This window comes from Phodopus roborovskii, unplaced genomic scaffold, assembly GCF_943737965.1.
Source record: "Phodopus roborovskii unplaced genomic scaffold, PHOROB, whole genome shotgun sequence".
Classification (NCBI taxonomy): domain Eukaryota; kingdom Metazoa; phylum Chordata; class Mammalia; order Rodentia; family Cricetidae; genus Phodopus; species Phodopus roborovskii.
In genome coordinates, this window is record NW_026125052.1 from 14,719,787 (window position 1) to 14,737,735 (window position 17,949).

A 17,949-nucleotide genomic window follows, 5' to 3' on the forward strand; every position below is an offset into this window, starting at 1 on the left:
GCTCATGCTCCACCACGCACGGTGTTAGCGTCTTTTCCATTCTCTTTTGATAAAATGGGTTGTAGCGGTCTCTTGTGTTTTCCAGTGAACTTGTGGTGGTAGCCACATCCTAGGTGCAAGGCTTCAGGTGTTCAGATGTGACCCCTTATGAGGTAGAGGAGGGCTTGACTCACTCTCTTGGGTTGTGGTGAGAGCATGGGAAGGGCAGAGATGGCATCTTCTGGAGCAGGAAGACTGCTATGGTTATTTTCTATTATTTGTGTAAGTGCTTCCCTAATAAATACCTAATTTTCATTTATCTTGGGTCTGGTGGACTGAGTTCAACTCTGCCTTCAATGGGTATTTACTGTTATTAAACAAATAGGGATTGAAAATGGCATCTCTTATTGCCTTCCTGCCCATGCTGGTGTGATGCGAAACACAATGCTGCATGGCCATTCCTAGTCCATGAATTGTTCGTGCACATGGTGGGCTCATTTCTTACTGTCCCTGTTATGGCTTGCTTATAGATCTGTTGTCAAGTTCACATTTTGAGGAGTTCAGCCTGTCTTTTGGCCACATATGACAAGAGCAACGAGAACCCTTCATGGGAATTTAGACCCACAGCAACAGTTTCTTGGCTTCCATTCTGCACCGAGCCCTGGAGATGACTGGTTAATGTAATTACATTTTTTTCAGACAGCAGGTGGGGTCAAATGGCAGCTAAAACAACCTTTTATTAAATTAATGTCTACTGATCACTCAAAATAGTGAATTTCATGATGGTATTTTTATGCATATATATGTATATGAACTAATATATATTAGCTTATCACCACCAGGCCATCCACCTTATTTTGTGAGACAGAGGCTCACATGGAACCTGGTGCTCTCTAGGTGGTCAGAAAGCCCAAGGCCTCCTGTCTCTGTCGCCCCAGCACTGGGGTTACAACTGTGCTGCTATGCCCACTCTCTGATGTGGGTCCAGCAGTTATGAATCCGGGTCCTTGCACATGTATACCAAACACTGATGGAGCCATCTCTCCATTCCCTGTACAAATATTCTTTTTTTTTAAAATTAGGTATTCAAATGTTTTGGTTTGTGAATGACAGGAAATAACATTTCATTCCTTCTTCAGCCCCGTCCCTTTTCCAGTCCCTGGAGTGATCATTCTCAGAAATTATCTAAATTTGATTGTTGCTAGGGCTGGGGACAGGAGTGTGTGCACCCATGCAGGCATGAGTCAGGCTTGTGAGGGGGCCAGACACATTGTTTGGAGAGTGGTTGGGCAGATGAAGGAACCAGGCTGCAAAAGGCATGCCTATGTATGCAGAACCTCAAACCAAGCAAGTGCTCAGAGCACTAAAAGCTGTTTTCATGTTTGCCCACCTCAGAGCCCGCCCCCCCCCCAAGTGTTTTACACAGACATAGGCAGGCTTCTTATTTGTATTTTCACAATATTGAGAAAGTGTCAGAAAAGCAACCTCCCCTCCCGCACATAAGAAAAGGTGACTCACTGAGATTGACCTAGATGTTGTCTCTTGGCTGCAGATGGCCAATTTCCTGTCTCCTCTTGCTGACCACCAGCTGCCCTAGTTAGAGACCCAGTTTCCTCAGGGCTGGCCCCAGGGGCTCTCCTTGCCACTCCACTTTCTAATTCCACACCTGCTGTCACAGACTTGCTGCCATATCCCCTGACCTAGCAGTAAGTCACTGCCAAGCTGCCTGTTACTCTCCTGCTGCTAAGACCCCCTTTGTCACTTGCTGTGAATGACTGTTGTCAACCACTGAAATCCCATTCACTACCAACTGCTGAGACCAGTGTGGGGAATGATGATGAGAAGGATATATAGGTTCGAATCCTTGTCTCTGTGTGCTCCAAACTGGTCTAGAGAGCTGACGCCTACGTGCGGTGTCTGTATCGTGGTAAACTCAACAAACATCACCCGGCGCTCTGAGATAGGTACTGAGCTGGGGCATGAGCAGCATTTCCATGGCTCTAGAGAATTTCAGTCTAGCACCATGGGCTTTGAGTAGGCTGATATGGAACTTCATAGCTTTATACAACTGTGTCCGTGGGAAATACCTTCCGTTTCCAAAAAGCGAGCATGGTGTGACCCCGGAAAATCCTGGAGCTGTAGTTTTGCTTTTCAGTTTCCTAACTTATTCAGCGTTTGACTAGCTTTGTGACCCTGAGAATGCCTCTGGACCTTTACAACCCATTTGTAAAACAAAGACACCAGTCCCAGCTTTGGAGGGCTACTCAAGACATCGTACATTTTATTTGTAAGGACAGGAGCAATGGCTGACAATCAGTAAGTGTGAAGTGTGGAAAATAAAAACATCTACAAATCAAGGTGTGGTGCTGTGTGCCTTTTATCCCAGCACTCAGGAGACAGAGGAATTAGAGGTTAGCCTGGTCTACATATAGAGTTCCAGGTCAGTCAGAGCTACATAGTGAAATCCTGCCTCAAAAATTTCATTATTATTATTATTATTTTACAAATTACTCTTGGACTACGACTCTCATTTAAAACCGAGGACTGTTTTAAAACCTCTGTGTGTGTGTGTGTGTGTGTGTGTGTGTGTGTGTGTGTGTGTATGTGTGTGCATGTGCCCAAGTGTGCATGCCATATAGCAAGTGTGGAAGTTAGAGGACAATTTTGTAGAGTGGTTTCTGGGAATCAAACTTGGCAGACTTAGCAGCAAGCACCCTGACAAGTTGATCTATTTTGCCCTGCCTGTGCCTTTTTTTGATATTTAATGATATTTCGAAGATATAAAAACTATTCTGTCCTTTCCCACTTAACAATAACTAGGAGTTTAACCACTAGTCGTTATTTACCTTTAAAATAAAATAATAAAAAGGGTTGTAGTTTTTAACTCTCTGGAAGTCATCGTCTCCAGACCTCCCTGGACAGTCCCAGAAGGAGGGACACAGTGCTGAGTGAGAGCCACTGAAGTCAGCACTGTGTGAGAATTAGGGAAACTGCGTCCGGTCCCCCTAACACCTCATTGTTAATCTTAAAGCAGGAATGAAGACGTAGATCCTTTTGTAGATGGCTGGACCCATATGATACTTTTGATAGTTAAGCTCTATTTTCTTGTCTACTTAACAAATATATGCAGTTATATCTTTATGAAAAATAATTAAGCATGACTGCGCATGCCTGGGTCATGTCCTCACTGTGCTTTGTGGTGCTGGCTGCCTGCCTGCACACTGTGGTCTGAAACACTACACTCTTCAGCAACACAGTGAGTTCTGAAATTTGTGAACAATTTTTACTGCCTCTTTAGTTTTTTGGCCCCGACCATTGTTTTTCTTCATTGGTTCATCCCCCAAATAATACTAATAATAAAAATGTCTAATACATTTTCAGACACCGTTTGCCTGTAATCACAAACTTTTACGTTTGGAAATTGCAAACGGCACACTGCTCTAATGCTGCTGTTCTGTAACAGCATAGCATAATCTCCCCATTTACCACTGCCTCCTGATTGGTTGGTTTGTGGGTTGGTTTTATTAAGATCCTTTTGGAGACAGGGTCTCCCTATGTAACCCAAATCAGCCTTGAACTCTTGGTCCTCCCGCCTCAGCCTCCGGAACCCTGGACCTCCAGTCTCCAGATGCCACCTTCATTTCTTACTGCCCGTAGAAAGCTCTCCAGCTCTCTGAGCTGAACCTTGCTTCCTGACTGTTCTCAGCCACATCGGCTACTTGTCTCTGTCCCCTCTCTGTGCCTTGCTTTCATCTTCTCAGGTAGTTTTGGGCATCAGAGCGCCTCCCAGTCACTTAGGGCCCCTGGTGGCTATGAAGACCACAGTGTGCTCTGTGGCAGCCCATTTGTATTCAACACACATGTGGTGGTCTTTCTAAAAGAGCTGGATGTCTAAAAACTTCAGTCCTTGAAGTGACATGCCTGGGCTTTGACAAGGAGAAATTTTGTCAAAACAATTAGTGGTGTGTGTGTGTGTGTGTGTGTGTGCGTGTGCGTGTGCGCACATGTGGACATGTATATGTGTATGTGTGTGTGTTCCTTTATATGCCACAGCACACAATTGGAGGTTCAGCTTGGCATGTGGGTCTCAGGGATTGAACTCAGGTCATTAGGCTTGGTTGCAAGCATCTTTATTCACTGAACCATGTTGTAGACTCTGAAACAAGCATGCGTTATTATACAGCCAAGCCGATAAAACCCACCATACTGGGTTCTCAAGATAAGCAACTACTAACTGTCAAATAAGAAGACCTGAAAGATGCTTAAGGTTTGTGCCATGTACAGTAGAAACCCACTGGAGGGTGTTAAGAAGCCTGAGATTTGTTTACACATGTGTGTGCAAAGGAGACAGAAGTCCTATTTTGTAGTTTTTGCCAATTTCTTTGGTGTAAATACTTTCCAAGGGCTGATATTAAGCTGGAGAACCATGGCGCCAAAGGAGTTGGGAAGAGATATTCTGAAATCTCTCAGGAGATGACAAGCCTTTTCAGCAGACCACCATGTATAATTTATTTACATATGTTAAATTTTCCATTTTCTGATACATAGGTTTGTGATAATAAATGTATAGTTGTATACAGATTTACATTTGGGAGCATCAGTGTAGCTAATGATGGTGGATTGGATGGAGGGCAGAGAAGAGGGACGTGGTTTGCTTTCAGTATTTTTTTTTTGACAATTATGAGGTAGCTTTTGAAGTGGAATTTTCTCTGAGATCGTAATGTTTTCTTTTCACATAACCTGGTATTCTGGCTTTAGTGGCCTATAGCTAAGATTGTATCAGATGACCACAAAAGCAATTCAGGAGTAATTACACTGTGTTTAAGTGATGTCATCATCTTTTCTGTTTGATGTTTTCACATAGAGCTCCAAATTAAAATTTCCCAAGTGGATTATAATGTAGATAATTCATCCACAGAGATACAAGGCTCAGCTAAGTATAAGAGACTACATTGGACACAAGGAAATTCATGTTTACAGTTTATCTAACAGGCATGTCCAACCTGTGGCCTATGGGCCCTATGTGTCTGAGGATAGTTATGAATACAGCCCAACACATTTGTAGATGACAATACTGTGTTATGATGTCAAAACAGTCAATACCCCTGACTAGCATATGTCTCTTTATTGGGGTAAATAGTTATTAAGTGTTTGTTATGATATGACCTTAAGAGACAAATGGATGAGAGGCCCATCTATCTCTGAGGAGTTTAGGCAGTTAACAGTTTAGGGTGGGGGGGAGGCATTTTTCTTCATTGTTGTATTCATTGATATGATAGCTATTTGCCTGTAAGCAACCTTAATGATGAAACTCATTGAAATACACACACACACACACACACACACACACACAGAGAGAGAGAGAGAGAGAGAGAGAGAGAGAGAGAGAGAGAGAGAAAGAAGGAAGATTCATTGGGAAGAGGAAGGGGATTAGCAGGAGTGGAGGAGACAAGATAGTATACTGGGGAATGAATAGGATCAAAATATACTATATACAAGTGTATATATAAAACACACAAAATGCACTATGTTAAAATGTCATGGTTCAACACATTATTATGTAATATTGATTTAAGCTAATAAAGAACAATTACAAAGCCACAGGTGGATGGCTCTATTAGTATGCTTTGGATTCTAAGCCAACTTCTGCTCTAATCTTTCTCATATTTGGAATATTGTTTTACTATATATTCATAAGAACAACGATTTTGAAAATTTATTTATTATAAGTATTGAAATTGAACTGAAGTTAGCATTTTCAAGTACACTTTACAGTGTCTTGCTTCATCTTTACAATAATTTAAAACAAAGGCTTTCTTTATTCCTAGTTACAGACGAAGAAAGCTCCACGCATACAATGTACCTATTATGACAGGAAACAGGCTTCCTATGTCCAAGTGTGGCTGATTAATGTGTCAGTGGGAGTGCTTTTATTCTCTCTGACCTTGTGACAACTTAGAGGGAAGACCTCTTAATTGGTTTGTAAACTTTCCACAGAAATCCAAAGCTGCTAAGTGTTCATATTCTGTAGCCTGTCCAAGAACCTTTCAAAGATAAGACAATGCCAGGCACCAGGGATCAGTTGCTCAAGGAAGGTTTATTGACAGTAAAGAACTGCTAGCAGACAGCTGTGGGGTGATTGGGTGAGCCCTCAGGTTTGCACGTGACAGCTCTCCAGATGGATGGGGAGTTCCGCTGCCAATGGCTCAGAAAGAAAAAAGGAACAGAAGGTAACAGGACAGACAGTCTTCGTAGGCTTGCTCATTTCCCAGATGCATTTCATGCCTGGTCTTCTCTGAGGTTTTAATTTTTTTCTTTTGCTAATGATCTTTGTTAATTGCTTTGAGATTTCTCTTCCAGGGAGTGGAGCCTAGTGGTAAGTATTTTGCTGCGCTGGTCCACCTCCTCTAGAACTTTCTTAACCACAATGGCTTTGGCTGAATCTGAAAATTCCAAGTTAAAAGATTTTAGAGAGCTAGGGGGAAATGAATAAGAAGTTACATAAAGGAACAATAAGATTTTTTTCCAAATGTAGGTTTGAGTAAGTAGAAAGCACAAATACGTCATTTTTGGTGATTGTTGATTACTTGGTTAGGCCAAATCATGCTGATGTTTGACTTTATCTAAAATAAGCACACAGGTCTAAAATTAGACACTTAGTGTGCAATGGTATCTGCTCTAAGTCCTACTGTAGCAGGACAACAATGATCCATGTACTGGCAGTGATGTGGGCTGACATAACAATGGAATTTTATTTTCATTACCTTTGATTTGATTTCCAGCATTTCCAGATCCATAATCTTTAGATTTGTAACTGGCAGACTTACAAGCCCTGCAAAAACATCACAGAAGAGTCACATGGAGAGATCTGTTCTGTTATAGACCCAGTATTGGAATTTCTTTTGCTCTTTGGAGAATATTCACTGGGTTACAGTGGAAACCACTCTCCTTTAACATTAAAAAGTGACAGTTTTAATCTCCACTCCTTGTTGTGTTTGACTTTTGCCAAATGCTGCTGAGTTGTTTCTTGGCAATGGAGTGTGATGCTTAACCCTGGCACCCATGGCAACAGATATAGCCACATTTGTTCATGGTTACAGGCTCATCACAGATCTAATTGTTAAGTGCATTTCTGGACAGTCATCCCTCAGCATCAGGGGAGATAGGTTCTATGGCTGTAATGGATTCAGAGTCAAAGGATGTTCCAATATCATCACAAGGATGGCATAGTCCTCACAAAGAACTCCCACAAGTCCTCCTCTACCTTGCATGTCTGGGTCACTTACACTGTCGACTCTAGTGCAAATGCTGTGCACGTAGCCACTGTGTTTTGAGGTTTAGGGCACAATTAAGAGGGAGCCTGTGCTTGTCCAGCACCAATGTAATGTTTGTGATATTTTCCTGCTGTGGGTGTTGGAATCCACTGCCGTGGAATAAGTGGGCATGGAGGATGGGATGGGTATGGCATTTTGCATATAAATCCCTTCACCTACCCTTCATCTCCCCCAATGAGGAGGCAGTAGGTCTCGATCTCCTTCTCCAGGTGGGCCTTGACGTTCAGCAGCTGCTCATATTCCAGCTTCTGGCCCTCGGTCTCAGTCCTGACCTGGTGCAGCTGCTCTTCCAGGGCGCTGATCTGAGCCTGGATCTGAGCCAGCTGTGTGCAGTAGTTGCCCTCGGTCTCCGTCAGGGAGCACTCCAGCGAGTGTTTCTGTCAGGAAGAGTACAGAGCCAATGAAAAGGACGTATAGACGTGTTTGCCAGTCAGGTGTAGTGGCGCACACCTTTAATGCCAACAGTCAGGAGGCACAGGCAGGTGGATCTCTCGAGTACCAGGCTAACATGGTCTAAAATACTGAGTTCCAGGCCAGTCACAGCCACATACGAAACCCAGTCTCAAAAAAAATAAAACAAAACAAAAGTATATGTGGATATCTTCTCGGCAACAAGTGGGGCTTTTAAACCAGTGAGTGGAAATTTAAAACAAACTTAGGGAGCAATAACATACTCCTTCCATGCATACCGTGGCTAGAAGAGACTGAAGTTCAATTTCAAGGGTTTGGAGCGTGCGCTTCATCTCGGTCAGTTCGTTCCTGGCTGAGGTGGTGGCACCCACGTCCTCGGTGATCTGCTGCTGCAGCGAAGCGCTCTGAAATGACAAATGACAACCAAGAGGGACAGATCTTAGCTTGGGAACATCACTGAAACACATAGGGATGGTGTCAGGGGAGAGTTACCTTTTCCTGGAACCAGGCCTCGGCATCCCTGCGGTTCTGCTCAGCCAGAGCCTCGTACTCAGCTCGCATGTTGTTCAGCAGGACCGTGAGGTCCACGCCAGGGGCTGCGTTCATCTCCACGTTCACGTTGCCTCCGGCCGCACACTGCAGAGCCTGCATTTCCTGGGGGGCATAGAGGTGTTGCGCTGAAGTCCAGTAGGACTTCCAGGGAGTCTAGAAGCTTCGCTTTGGTGGAGTTCTCATCCTGGTTTCCTCACCCTGGCTCTGCAGTGACCATCTTTCCACATTTTATTACTCCCATCCATTTGGCTTACCTCTCAAGGCTGGTGAAGAAATATCAGTCAGCCTTGCTTCATTGGGTGGTGGGGGTGGGGTGGCGGGGATCTTAGAGGCTCCAGAGGACTTTATTGTTATCACTGTAACCCTTCTCCTATCTAGAATAAGTCTTGATTCCTTCACAAGCACAAGTCCTTAAACCACTTAAAAGAACTGTCCTCTGGCTCTTACTTGGATTGTTTAAATATGCACCCTTTTGGTCTGTCTTCTTCAAGCAGGTAGAGACCATCTTGAAAGTTCTCTCGACTCAGCTACTCCCTGAATACAGCCTGAGCATGGTCAAAAGGTTGAGTTCATATAATTAATGATATAAATAGGTGTGTGTGTGTGTGTGTGTGTGTGTGTGTGTGTGCAGGGAAAGAAAGTTTGCACTATGGTTACAGTGCCTTTTTGGATTTTGGAGTCACACAGATCTCTGTGTGATTTCTGGTTCTGGTCAGCTGTAGCTGTGTTAATTTGGGAAAGTTATGATTAATCTGAAAATTGGAGCTAATTTAAAGAATCCTTGTCTGGGCGATGTTAAAAGCAGTGGAAGGATTAATAGTAACACAGTGGCTTGGCAATGTTGTTTGACATGTGAATGCTGGTTACTATGGTTCCTGTCATTGTGATCACAGAAATCTGTTCGGCTGCCAAAGATGACACAGTGTTCTGACTGAGTGGCCTGCCGTTGGCTGGGTTCCTTCTAAGTATATGGACAGTGGGTGTCCCTGCCAGCCTCGGCTGTCTCCTGCCGAATCCTCCCTCCCCACTCCTGAACCAGGGCAGCTTTTTTTCATCCATGATGCCAATCCCCAGGTGCTCCTCACATTCGTCCCTTCCTGGTACACACTGTTTCATCTGTCTCTGCGCTTGGCTTTAAAGGCCAGAGGGCTGAGTGAAAACTTTCCCAGTCCAAGCAAGGAGGAAAAAAAAAAAAAAAAGAAAAGAAAAGAAAAGAAAAGAAAAAACAAAGGACAACCCGTGTATCTGTGGGTCCATCTGTAACCAAAGTATTTAAAAAACCAATTGTTCCTAATTCATCAACAGTTTATTGAGTAACTGCCATGGATTATAACCACACATAAACGCCTAGCACCAAATGGATGCTGCAATCCAAATCCAAGCAGTGTAATTTACAAGCTAGCCTCATGACTAACCAAGTAGACTTTTAGCTTTTGCTCTGGATTTAAGCATTCATCTTAACTGTGGATATCTTCAACCACTTAAAAAAATACCAAAGGTATTTAAAAGATGCCCCCCTCCTTTTTAGGGCAGAAAATAGGGACTGTAAAAACAATGCTTGGTGGTCAAGTGAGCACTTCAGAAGGATGCTATGTGCTAGGAAGTATACATTCTAGTGTAAGAGTGTAGTTGTAGTTTCACATCTATCACTGTGTCTATTAAGAATACATTTTGGAGGCTGGAGAGATGGCTCAGTGGTTGAGAGCATTGACTGCTCTTCCAGAGGACCTGAGTTCAATTCCTAGCACCCACATGGCAGCTAACAACTGTCTGTAACTCCAAGATCTGATACCCTCACACAGACATACATGCAGGCCAAACACCAGTGCAAAACAAAACAAAGCAACAAGAAAACCCAAGGCCATCAGTCAAAAAAGAAATAGAAGGATATATTTTAAGTGCTAAATGGGACCTGTATATCAGAAGCCTCTCCTCAAGACTTAGAGATCATTGTGGAAGAGGGGGTGGAATGATTGGAAGACTTGGAGGTGGTGCACAATGCCAAAGAATGCTGGACAAGCCAGTGATTTCTGGAGACAATGGGGCAGCTGCATGCATGAATTCACGGTGGTTGTAATGGCATTTGAAAGACTTGCACAAGCTCAAATCAGATAAAATCCCAGCATGGAGCAAGAGAATTGGGTACAAGATCCAACCCCCAGTGGAGGTGCTATTGGCATTTGGTAGTTTCTGGGAGGGTCATTTTTCTTTAATGATGTGACCCCGGAAGTGACCACACTCCAGGACTGGCCCCAAGCAGCACAAACTACTTGATGAGGGGAGAGGTGAAGAAAACTCAAAGTTGGTTGGGTAGGGAGGTGAGGGATGGAGAAGATGGTTATGGGAGGAGTTGGGGGGGAAGGGTGAATATGATCAACATCTATTGCTTAAAATTCTCAAATAATACAAATATCATTAAAAATAATATCTTAATATTAAGGCTATGTACGGAATGTTTGAAGGTAATGTGTACTGCTGTTGTGAGGAAATTAAGATCAGATTTTCTTAGAATGGCTTTTAAAGCACATCCATTTTGTCTAATTAGGTGTAATTGTCTAAGTAGACCACTTAAAGGCTATAATGACAGCCAGCGGCTGATCTTAGAAGTGGCCTGGAAAGTATGGTTCTTTCCTCCCAGACATGGGAAAATGGGCACAAGAATGTGGGACTGTAGACTATGCAACACCTCAAGCTGGCCTCCTGTGGGTTTGATGATGAGTGTTCAAACTAGTTTCGAGTTGGGGGTGTTGGGAGTGTTATTTGCAGAGAGGCAGACAGTGTGAAGGAGCAGAGCCAGCCTGCCAGCCCTTACCTCTTTGTGGTTCTTCTTGAGGTAAGTCAGCTCCTCACTCAGGGTTTCGTATTGAATCTCCAGGTCAGTCCTGCACAGGGTTATCTCATCCAGAACTCTGCGCAGCCCGTTGACATCAGCCTCTACACTCTGGTGGAGAGCCAGCTCATTTTCGTACCTTCAAGAGTAGCGATGATTTTTTTTTTTTTCCAGTTTGTCACCCATCATAGATATACACCAAACTCGGGATGTCTGAAGTGGCAAATTTGGCCACTTTTGTGATTTCTTTGAAGTTTATTATATACTTATCCTTTTTATAAAAAAAAGTGAGCAGTATTTGACAAAAAAAAAAGTAGGTTATTGGGTGCTAGTTTTATAGATAATCCCTGAAACTAGCCAATGTATAGAAGAGCAATAGCATTCTGTTTCTTTTCTTTTCTAAAAGAATTTAAGATGTGTCTTGATCATACCCATCTGTAACTCCCGAGTTCCCTACTCCCACTTTTTTTGTTTTTTTAATAACTTAGTGTCTAATCAGTGCCGCCTGCTAGGGTGCCAACTGATTTTATTGGCTTGACTTCATTCAAATAACTATAGTTGCAATGAGGATGTGAAGGCAATGGCTGTGCCATGTCCAGAGCATTCATAGTACTGCTCCCATCTCTTTCCACCCTCTCTGTGTTCATACTGCTTCTTTTAAATCCAAGGGCTTTCCACTGTGGGGGTGAGAGCAACTAATATCCCACAGAGGGATGAAAAAGGGAATTTGAATTAAGACCACTAGAATCGCGGTGGATCCCCTCACTCTGTGACGACTTACTTGAGTCTGAAGTCATCAGCTGTCAACCTGGCATTGTCAATCTGCAGAACAGCATTGGCGTTGCTGGTGGTGGAAGTGATGATCTGGAAACCACAAGTGTGATTTATTAAAAGGCCATGTATCACAGTTAAAAAGGCGGAGTTTTTTTTTTTTTTAATGTCAGAAGATGCTAAAAATGATAAAAATTAAGTAGGAGGGCTGGGGAGATGGCTCAGCCATTAAAGGCTAGGCTCACAACCAAAAAATTAAGTAGGTAGCATACGCCTTTAATCCCAGTACTGGGGAGGCAGAGGCAGGCAGATCTCTGTGAGTTCAAGGCCAGCCTGGTCTATAGAGATAGAGAGTTACAGGACAACCAGAGCTGTTACACAGAGAAACCCTGTCTTGAGAAACAGAAACAAAAACAAAACAAACAAAAAAAAAATTAGGCTATCATCAAGGGCATTTTAAACACGAGGCTAAACGTTTGAATCTATTTCAAGATTATTTCCAGTGTTAAAGTGGCATGCCATTAAAATTACCACAAATAAAGATGTAGCATGTCTTTTTCAGTAAAGAGAAATTTAGATACACGTGACAGCAAAAAGATCATTTCTTACCTGATTTTTAAGATCATCGATGATTGGGAAATATCTACTATAGTCATGATCGAGACCCCGGCAGGAGCCTGGTCCAAACTTTTCATACCAGCCCTTGATCTTCTGCTCCAGGTCTGCGTTGGCTTCTTGTAGCGCTTGTACATTATCCAGGTAGGAGGCCAGGCGGTCATTGAGGTTCTGCATGGTCACCTTCTCATTGCCAGAGAGAAGGCCCCCCTCATTCACAGTGAAGCCAGCACAGGAGTTGGCTGCCCCTGTGTTTCCTCCTGTGGAGCTGCTCCCAAAGGCGCAGGAGAAGCCACTTCCAATGCCTGCTATACCACAAGCATTCCCAGCGCCAAAGCTGGCTCCCCTGAGTGATCCCGTGCTGGGACGGGCGTAGGACTTCCTGGATCCACTGGAAAATCGAAGAGACATGATCCTGGTGCAAGGGTATCGCAGAGCTGGGTTCTTCAAAGTCAGAACGGAGTGCCTTCTGACCCTGATGGTTTAGTTGGCCTTTTTATAGACAATTCTCAAGGGTGTTCTATGAAATTCTGCCTACATAGAGTAAAGCCCGGCTTGCCAGCCTCAGCAAGTTAGCATAATTGGGTGATTTTTTCTAATTAGTAACTAAGTTTGTTGGGTTCCCTTCTGTAGAAGGGCAGTTGCCCCTAGGTTGGTGTTTATCTGAGAAATGGATCCGGGTGGAGCAATGTCAGGCTCATTATTACAATTTAAAATTGCCAGTGAGTCACAGTTCGCTCCTAGCCTAAGCAGATAATGCTCGGGGCTCCGTCACAGAACAGGAATTTGGCATTGTGGGGGTAGGGGTGGGGGTTGGGTTGTCACCCCAAGGCAGTTTGGATGTTTCTGAGATTCCACTTTGTTGTTCCAATCCCTCCTACATTGCTTGAGAAGGACAGTGGTCATGATTCCTCTCCCTGCCCATTCAACCCCTAGGTTGTGGTCCATCCATTTGTTCTGAGTTCCTCTTGTCATGGTTTCTGATGGGAAATTAGCTTCCATCCTGCTGACATGTCAACAATCTATGTTGACACTTAGGAGTGAGCACAGTTGTCTCCTCCACTCATCCATTTTGGTAATTAGGAACACACCTCTAATTGCTGTTATGTTTTGTGGGAGTTTGGAAGGACATCAATGTATTTCCTGACCCCACAAAATTTGAAACCAACTTGGAAGGAATAATTTCATCTTTATGTGGCCTATGTAGCTCGGGTAAAAGTCATGGGGTGGTAACTATTCATTGGGTGTGGGTTCATAGATGTTAACTGAAGACCCTACATGGAAAGCCCACATTTAAATGTCAATTTGGATTACGTGTACCTATGCACATATATGTATAGGATATGATGTTTTGTTACGCACACACGCTGGAATGACTGAGTCCAGCTAATTAACATAGTCATCCTCTCACATATTTTGGCAGTGAGAACAGTTAGAATACACTCAGCAATTTTCAAGCAAAACATGCATTGTTATTAAGGTTGTCACCTAATTGTATAATGCATCTCCTGAACTTAAATTCTCCTAACTGGTTTTCTGCCTTAGACCAACATTTTTCCCTTGTACTTCTATGTGGTTAGTGATGTTGAATATCTTTCCAAAGACCCACTGGCACTTTCTCTAAAGGAATGTCTTTTAAATCATGTTGCTTTCTTGTTATTGTCAAGTATTTTATGTCCCTTGGATATTAACAGTCTTACTAGATACCAAGTTCATGGTATTTCCTTACAGTATGCCGGTCAGTCCTTCACTCTGTCCCTTTGTACGGAGGAAGCTTTATAGTTTTTTGTAGTTCCATCATGTTTCCAGTTTTGCATTTGTTGACTGTATTTTTGTTTTTTCCCAGAGGACTTAAATTAAGTTCCCTGTACTCACATCAGGCAGCTCACAACTGATGGAAACTCCAGCTTCAGGGGATCTGATGCCTCTTCTGGCCTCCACAGGCGCGCGCACACACACACACACACACACACACACACACACACACACACGGCATATACACATACCGATACACATACATACATATGTATATAAAATTAAAGATAAAATAAATCTTAAAAAAGTTTATCCAAGCTGGGCGTTGGTGGCACACACTTTTAATCTCAGCACTCGGGAGGCAGAGGCAGGTGGATCTCTGTGAGTTTGAGGCCAGCCTGGTCTACAGAGTGAGTTCCAGGACAGGCTCCAAAGCACTACAGAAAAAACCTGTCTCAAAACACAGAAACCAAAAAAGTTTATCCAGACATGTCAGGAAGTGTTTTTCTTATTTCTCCAGTAACCTTAATTTTCAGGCAGTATTAAATCCGTTTCAAGTTTATTTTTGTATGTAGGATAAGGTAAGTCTTTGTCTTCTCTCCAGTTTCTGCCACATGATCAGTTGAAGAGACTGCTCAATGTGGAATCTTGGAATCTTAAAAAAAAAAAAAAAAAAAAAAAAGAAGGACTGTAAATGCGTGGGTTTATTTCTTGGTTCTTTGTTCTCCTCTGCCCTGTTATTGGTGTGTTTTTGTGTTAGTGCATGCTATTTTGAATTACTGGCATGGGTGGTAAGTTTTGAGGTCAAGTGAAGTGATGCCTACAACTTCATTCTTTCTTCTAACCGTTGAAGGCTGTCTGTGGTTCCACTTGAACTTGAAGGTTGTTTTTCTATCTCTGTGAAAAGGTGTGCTGTGGTTTTTAATGGAGGATTCATTGAATCTGTATGTGAACATTTTAATAATTTCAATTCTTATCCATGAACATGAGATACATTTCTATTTATTCTTGTCTTTTTCACTTTATTCAATAATTCTTAAATTTTTTTTATTACTTTGGGAATTTCAAATTATGTATTTTGATATTTAACCCTGCAAGTCCTCCAAGATTCACCACCCTAACTTTCCAATTTTGTATCCTCTTTTAAAAAATAGCCCTTTGGCTACCATTTGTGCTGCCTATATACTCCTAGGTGTGGAGCCAGGAGCACATCTATGAAGAGACTACTCATCATATAACCTACCAGGAGCCATACCCTTAAAAGAAGATGAATTCCCCCTCCCCTAGAAGCTACCAAGGGTCTGCAGCTCCTCTCTTATTAGTGTAAGGATCCGTTAGCTCCCGCATTGCAGTTTCCTTAGGTGCTTTTGTTCTATGGTCCGGGGATTGATTGTTTTGTTCTGTGATGCTTTGTGATTACCGAGTAGAGATATTGCTGTTTGTCACATACATGGATATTGTTTCTACAACTTTACTGAATTCATGTATTGGTTCCAAAAATTTTGATAAGGCATTATAGGACTGTGTGTGTGTGTATACATATCATAGGTCAACTTCTTCTATTGTTCTCTACTTGTGTTTAAGAATGTTACTATTATTGTGTGTACATGTGCACTTACCCTATTTATGATGTCTGTGTATAGAGTCAGGGGACGACTCTGTGGAGTTGCTTCTTTCCTTCTACCTTTATTTTGGAATCTAGGGATTGAGCGTGGGTCCTCAGGCTGGCATGGCAGGTGCTTTAACCACTGAACTGTCTTGCCACCCATCTCTAGTTTTTGAGATAGGATCACTCACTGAACCTGGAATTTGCCATTTTATCTAGACTGGATGTTCAGCAAGCCCTTAGGATCCTCCTGTCTCCATACCCTTAGCACTGGGATTGCAGACATGCAACCAAAATCTTTTACATGGGAGTTGGGAATCCAAACTTTGCACAGCAAACAAGTCACCCACTGAGGCTTCTCCCTATTCCTATTTAGGATTTAAAAAAGAATAGTGATGGGCTGATGCAATGGCTTAGTGGTTAAGAACATGCACTTTCAGTTCCCAGCACCTACTATGGGTGTTTCACAGGTTTACAGCTAAGTAAGATTACCGATTGTTGTTGTTATTATTGTTGTTATCTTTTCTGCCCCAGAAGCCGGTGTAACATTTTCCAATACTATGAGAGCTTGCCAGGAGGGAGGAAACTTTCTAAGAAAGTGATTTCTTTTTCATATAGCCAATGTGTGTGTTGTCTTCAGCAACAGGTTCTTATCATCAAGTTCTTGGGCAACCAAGAGTGATGGCAATCGTCTGTATTGTTGGGAGGTGTGGCAGTTTGAAAGAAAATATCCCTCAAAGGCAATGGCACTACTGAGAGGTGTGGCTTTGTTGGTGTAGGTGTGGCCTTGTTGGAGGAAGCGTGTCATTGTGGGGGTGGGCCTTGAGGTCTACTTTGCTCAAGCTTCCCTCAGGGTCTCAGTCGACTTCCTGTTGCCTGCAAGATGTAGGACTCTCATCTTCTTCAGTACCATGTCTGCCTGCACACGACCATGCTTCCCGCCATGATGATGAGGGACTGAACCTCTGAACATGTAAGCGAGTTTTCCTTGTAAGGGTCGCTGTGGTCATAATGTCTCTTCACAGCAATAAAAACTCCAAGACAGGAGGGGTCTCCAGGATACCCTTGACCAACAACTTGATGGAGGTATCCCATATATATACATATATATATGTATATATATGTATGTCTATATCTATATATCTATATATATCACAAAGCATATATAATAATAGGTTTCATATGGCCTTTTAAAACACTCTTAGTTTTAGTTATCCTTCCTTTCACCCTCTCCTCTTTAAATTGTTTTTTTTAAAACTAACCAAACTAACCTCCTCCTTTTTCTCCTCTTCCTTTTTTGCTTCCTCCTCCTTCTCCTCCACTTCCTCTTCACCCTCTCCCACCTTCCTCCTCTGTTGAGAGCCAAGCTGACCCAAGGGTTTCTCAGAGCCCTGATGGAAGAACAAAGGGAACATTCATTCTGTATCCTTTCCCAATAGCAGACTTGGCAAGGTCAGTCTGGGGCTAGAGCCAAGGCCTTGAAGGAGTTAAATTTCTGTTCCTGGTAGCCTGGTTTTTCTTAAGGAAGAGACTGGAGTTACCAGTCCCAATGCTGCTGTGTGTATGGTCTATAATGCTCTTGAGACAACCTGTGTTCTCTTTGTGTAACGTTGCATGATTAGCCTCATAGTGACTGTTCTATCCCATGATATTTTCTACTGACTCTGTCCCATTTCTCCCATGGAAATAAAACACGAGGTGCTGCACTTCTGAACACGCTTGTCTGGCACAACACATAGCAGACCTCTCAATTCCAAACTTACCCATCACCTTGTCTTTTGATGCCTTGGTCCTCTCTCTCAGGATGCTGTCACTGAAAAAAATAACCTTCTGGTCCAGGTCACTCCTCCTCCTCCTTTGCCTCCTCCTTAGTCTTCTCCTGAGGGTTCCATAGCCTAGGCTGGCCCAGAATTTTCTGTCAGTGCAGACTACTTTCATACTCACAATTCTCCCACCTTAGCTTTTTGAATGCTGGAGTTAAAGGCATGTGCCACCATACCCAGATTCATTTTCCTTTATTTTTGTTTCTCTGGTTGAGTAATTTCAGATATTTTATGTGAGGAAAATTTGTCAATCATTGTTCATAGTGTTCCCAA

The 17,949-nt window shown here is 42.8% G+C and overlaps 1 protein-coding gene across 1 annotated transcript; it reads right to left on the reverse strand.

The window, feature by feature from the left end:
* Positions 1 to 6,186: 6,186 nt before the first annotated feature.
* On the reverse strand, positions 6,187 to 12,918 carry Krt25 (keratin 25). The gene is made up of 8 exons (XM_051176253.1): positions 12,487 to 12,918; positions 11,888 to 11,970; positions 11,089 to 11,245; positions 8,217 to 8,378; positions 8,003 to 8,128; positions 7,473 to 7,690; positions 6,744 to 6,811; positions 6,187 to 6,422 (listed from the first exon to the last, which is right to left on the reverse strand). Exons 1-8 carry the CDS (start codon positions 12,901 to 12,903, stop codon positions 6,313 to 6,315), a joined length of 1,341 nt encoding a protein of 446 aa, XP_051032210.1. The 5' UTR covers positions 12,904 to 12,918; the 3' UTR covers positions 6,187 to 6,312.
* Positions 12,919 to 17,949: the final 5,031 nt, after the last annotated feature.

What these genes read in the sequence shown, in the direction of transcription:
- Krt25 (XM_051176253.1), bottom strand. Translation starts at nt 12,903, where the DNA reads ATGTCTCTTCGATTTTCCAGTGGATCCAGGAAGTCCTACGCCCGTCCC. An exon ending in AGGCCTGGTTCCAGGAAAAG is followed by an intron (nt 8,129 to 8,216) that starts GTAACTCTCCCC and finishes TTGTCATTTCAG; the next exon opens with AGCGCTTCGCTGCAGCAGCA. An exon ending in CTCATTGGGGGAGATGAAGG is followed by an intron (nt 6,812 to 7,472) that starts GTAGGTGAAGGG and finishes ATGTTTTTGCAG; the next exon opens with GGCTTGTAAGTCTGCCAGTT.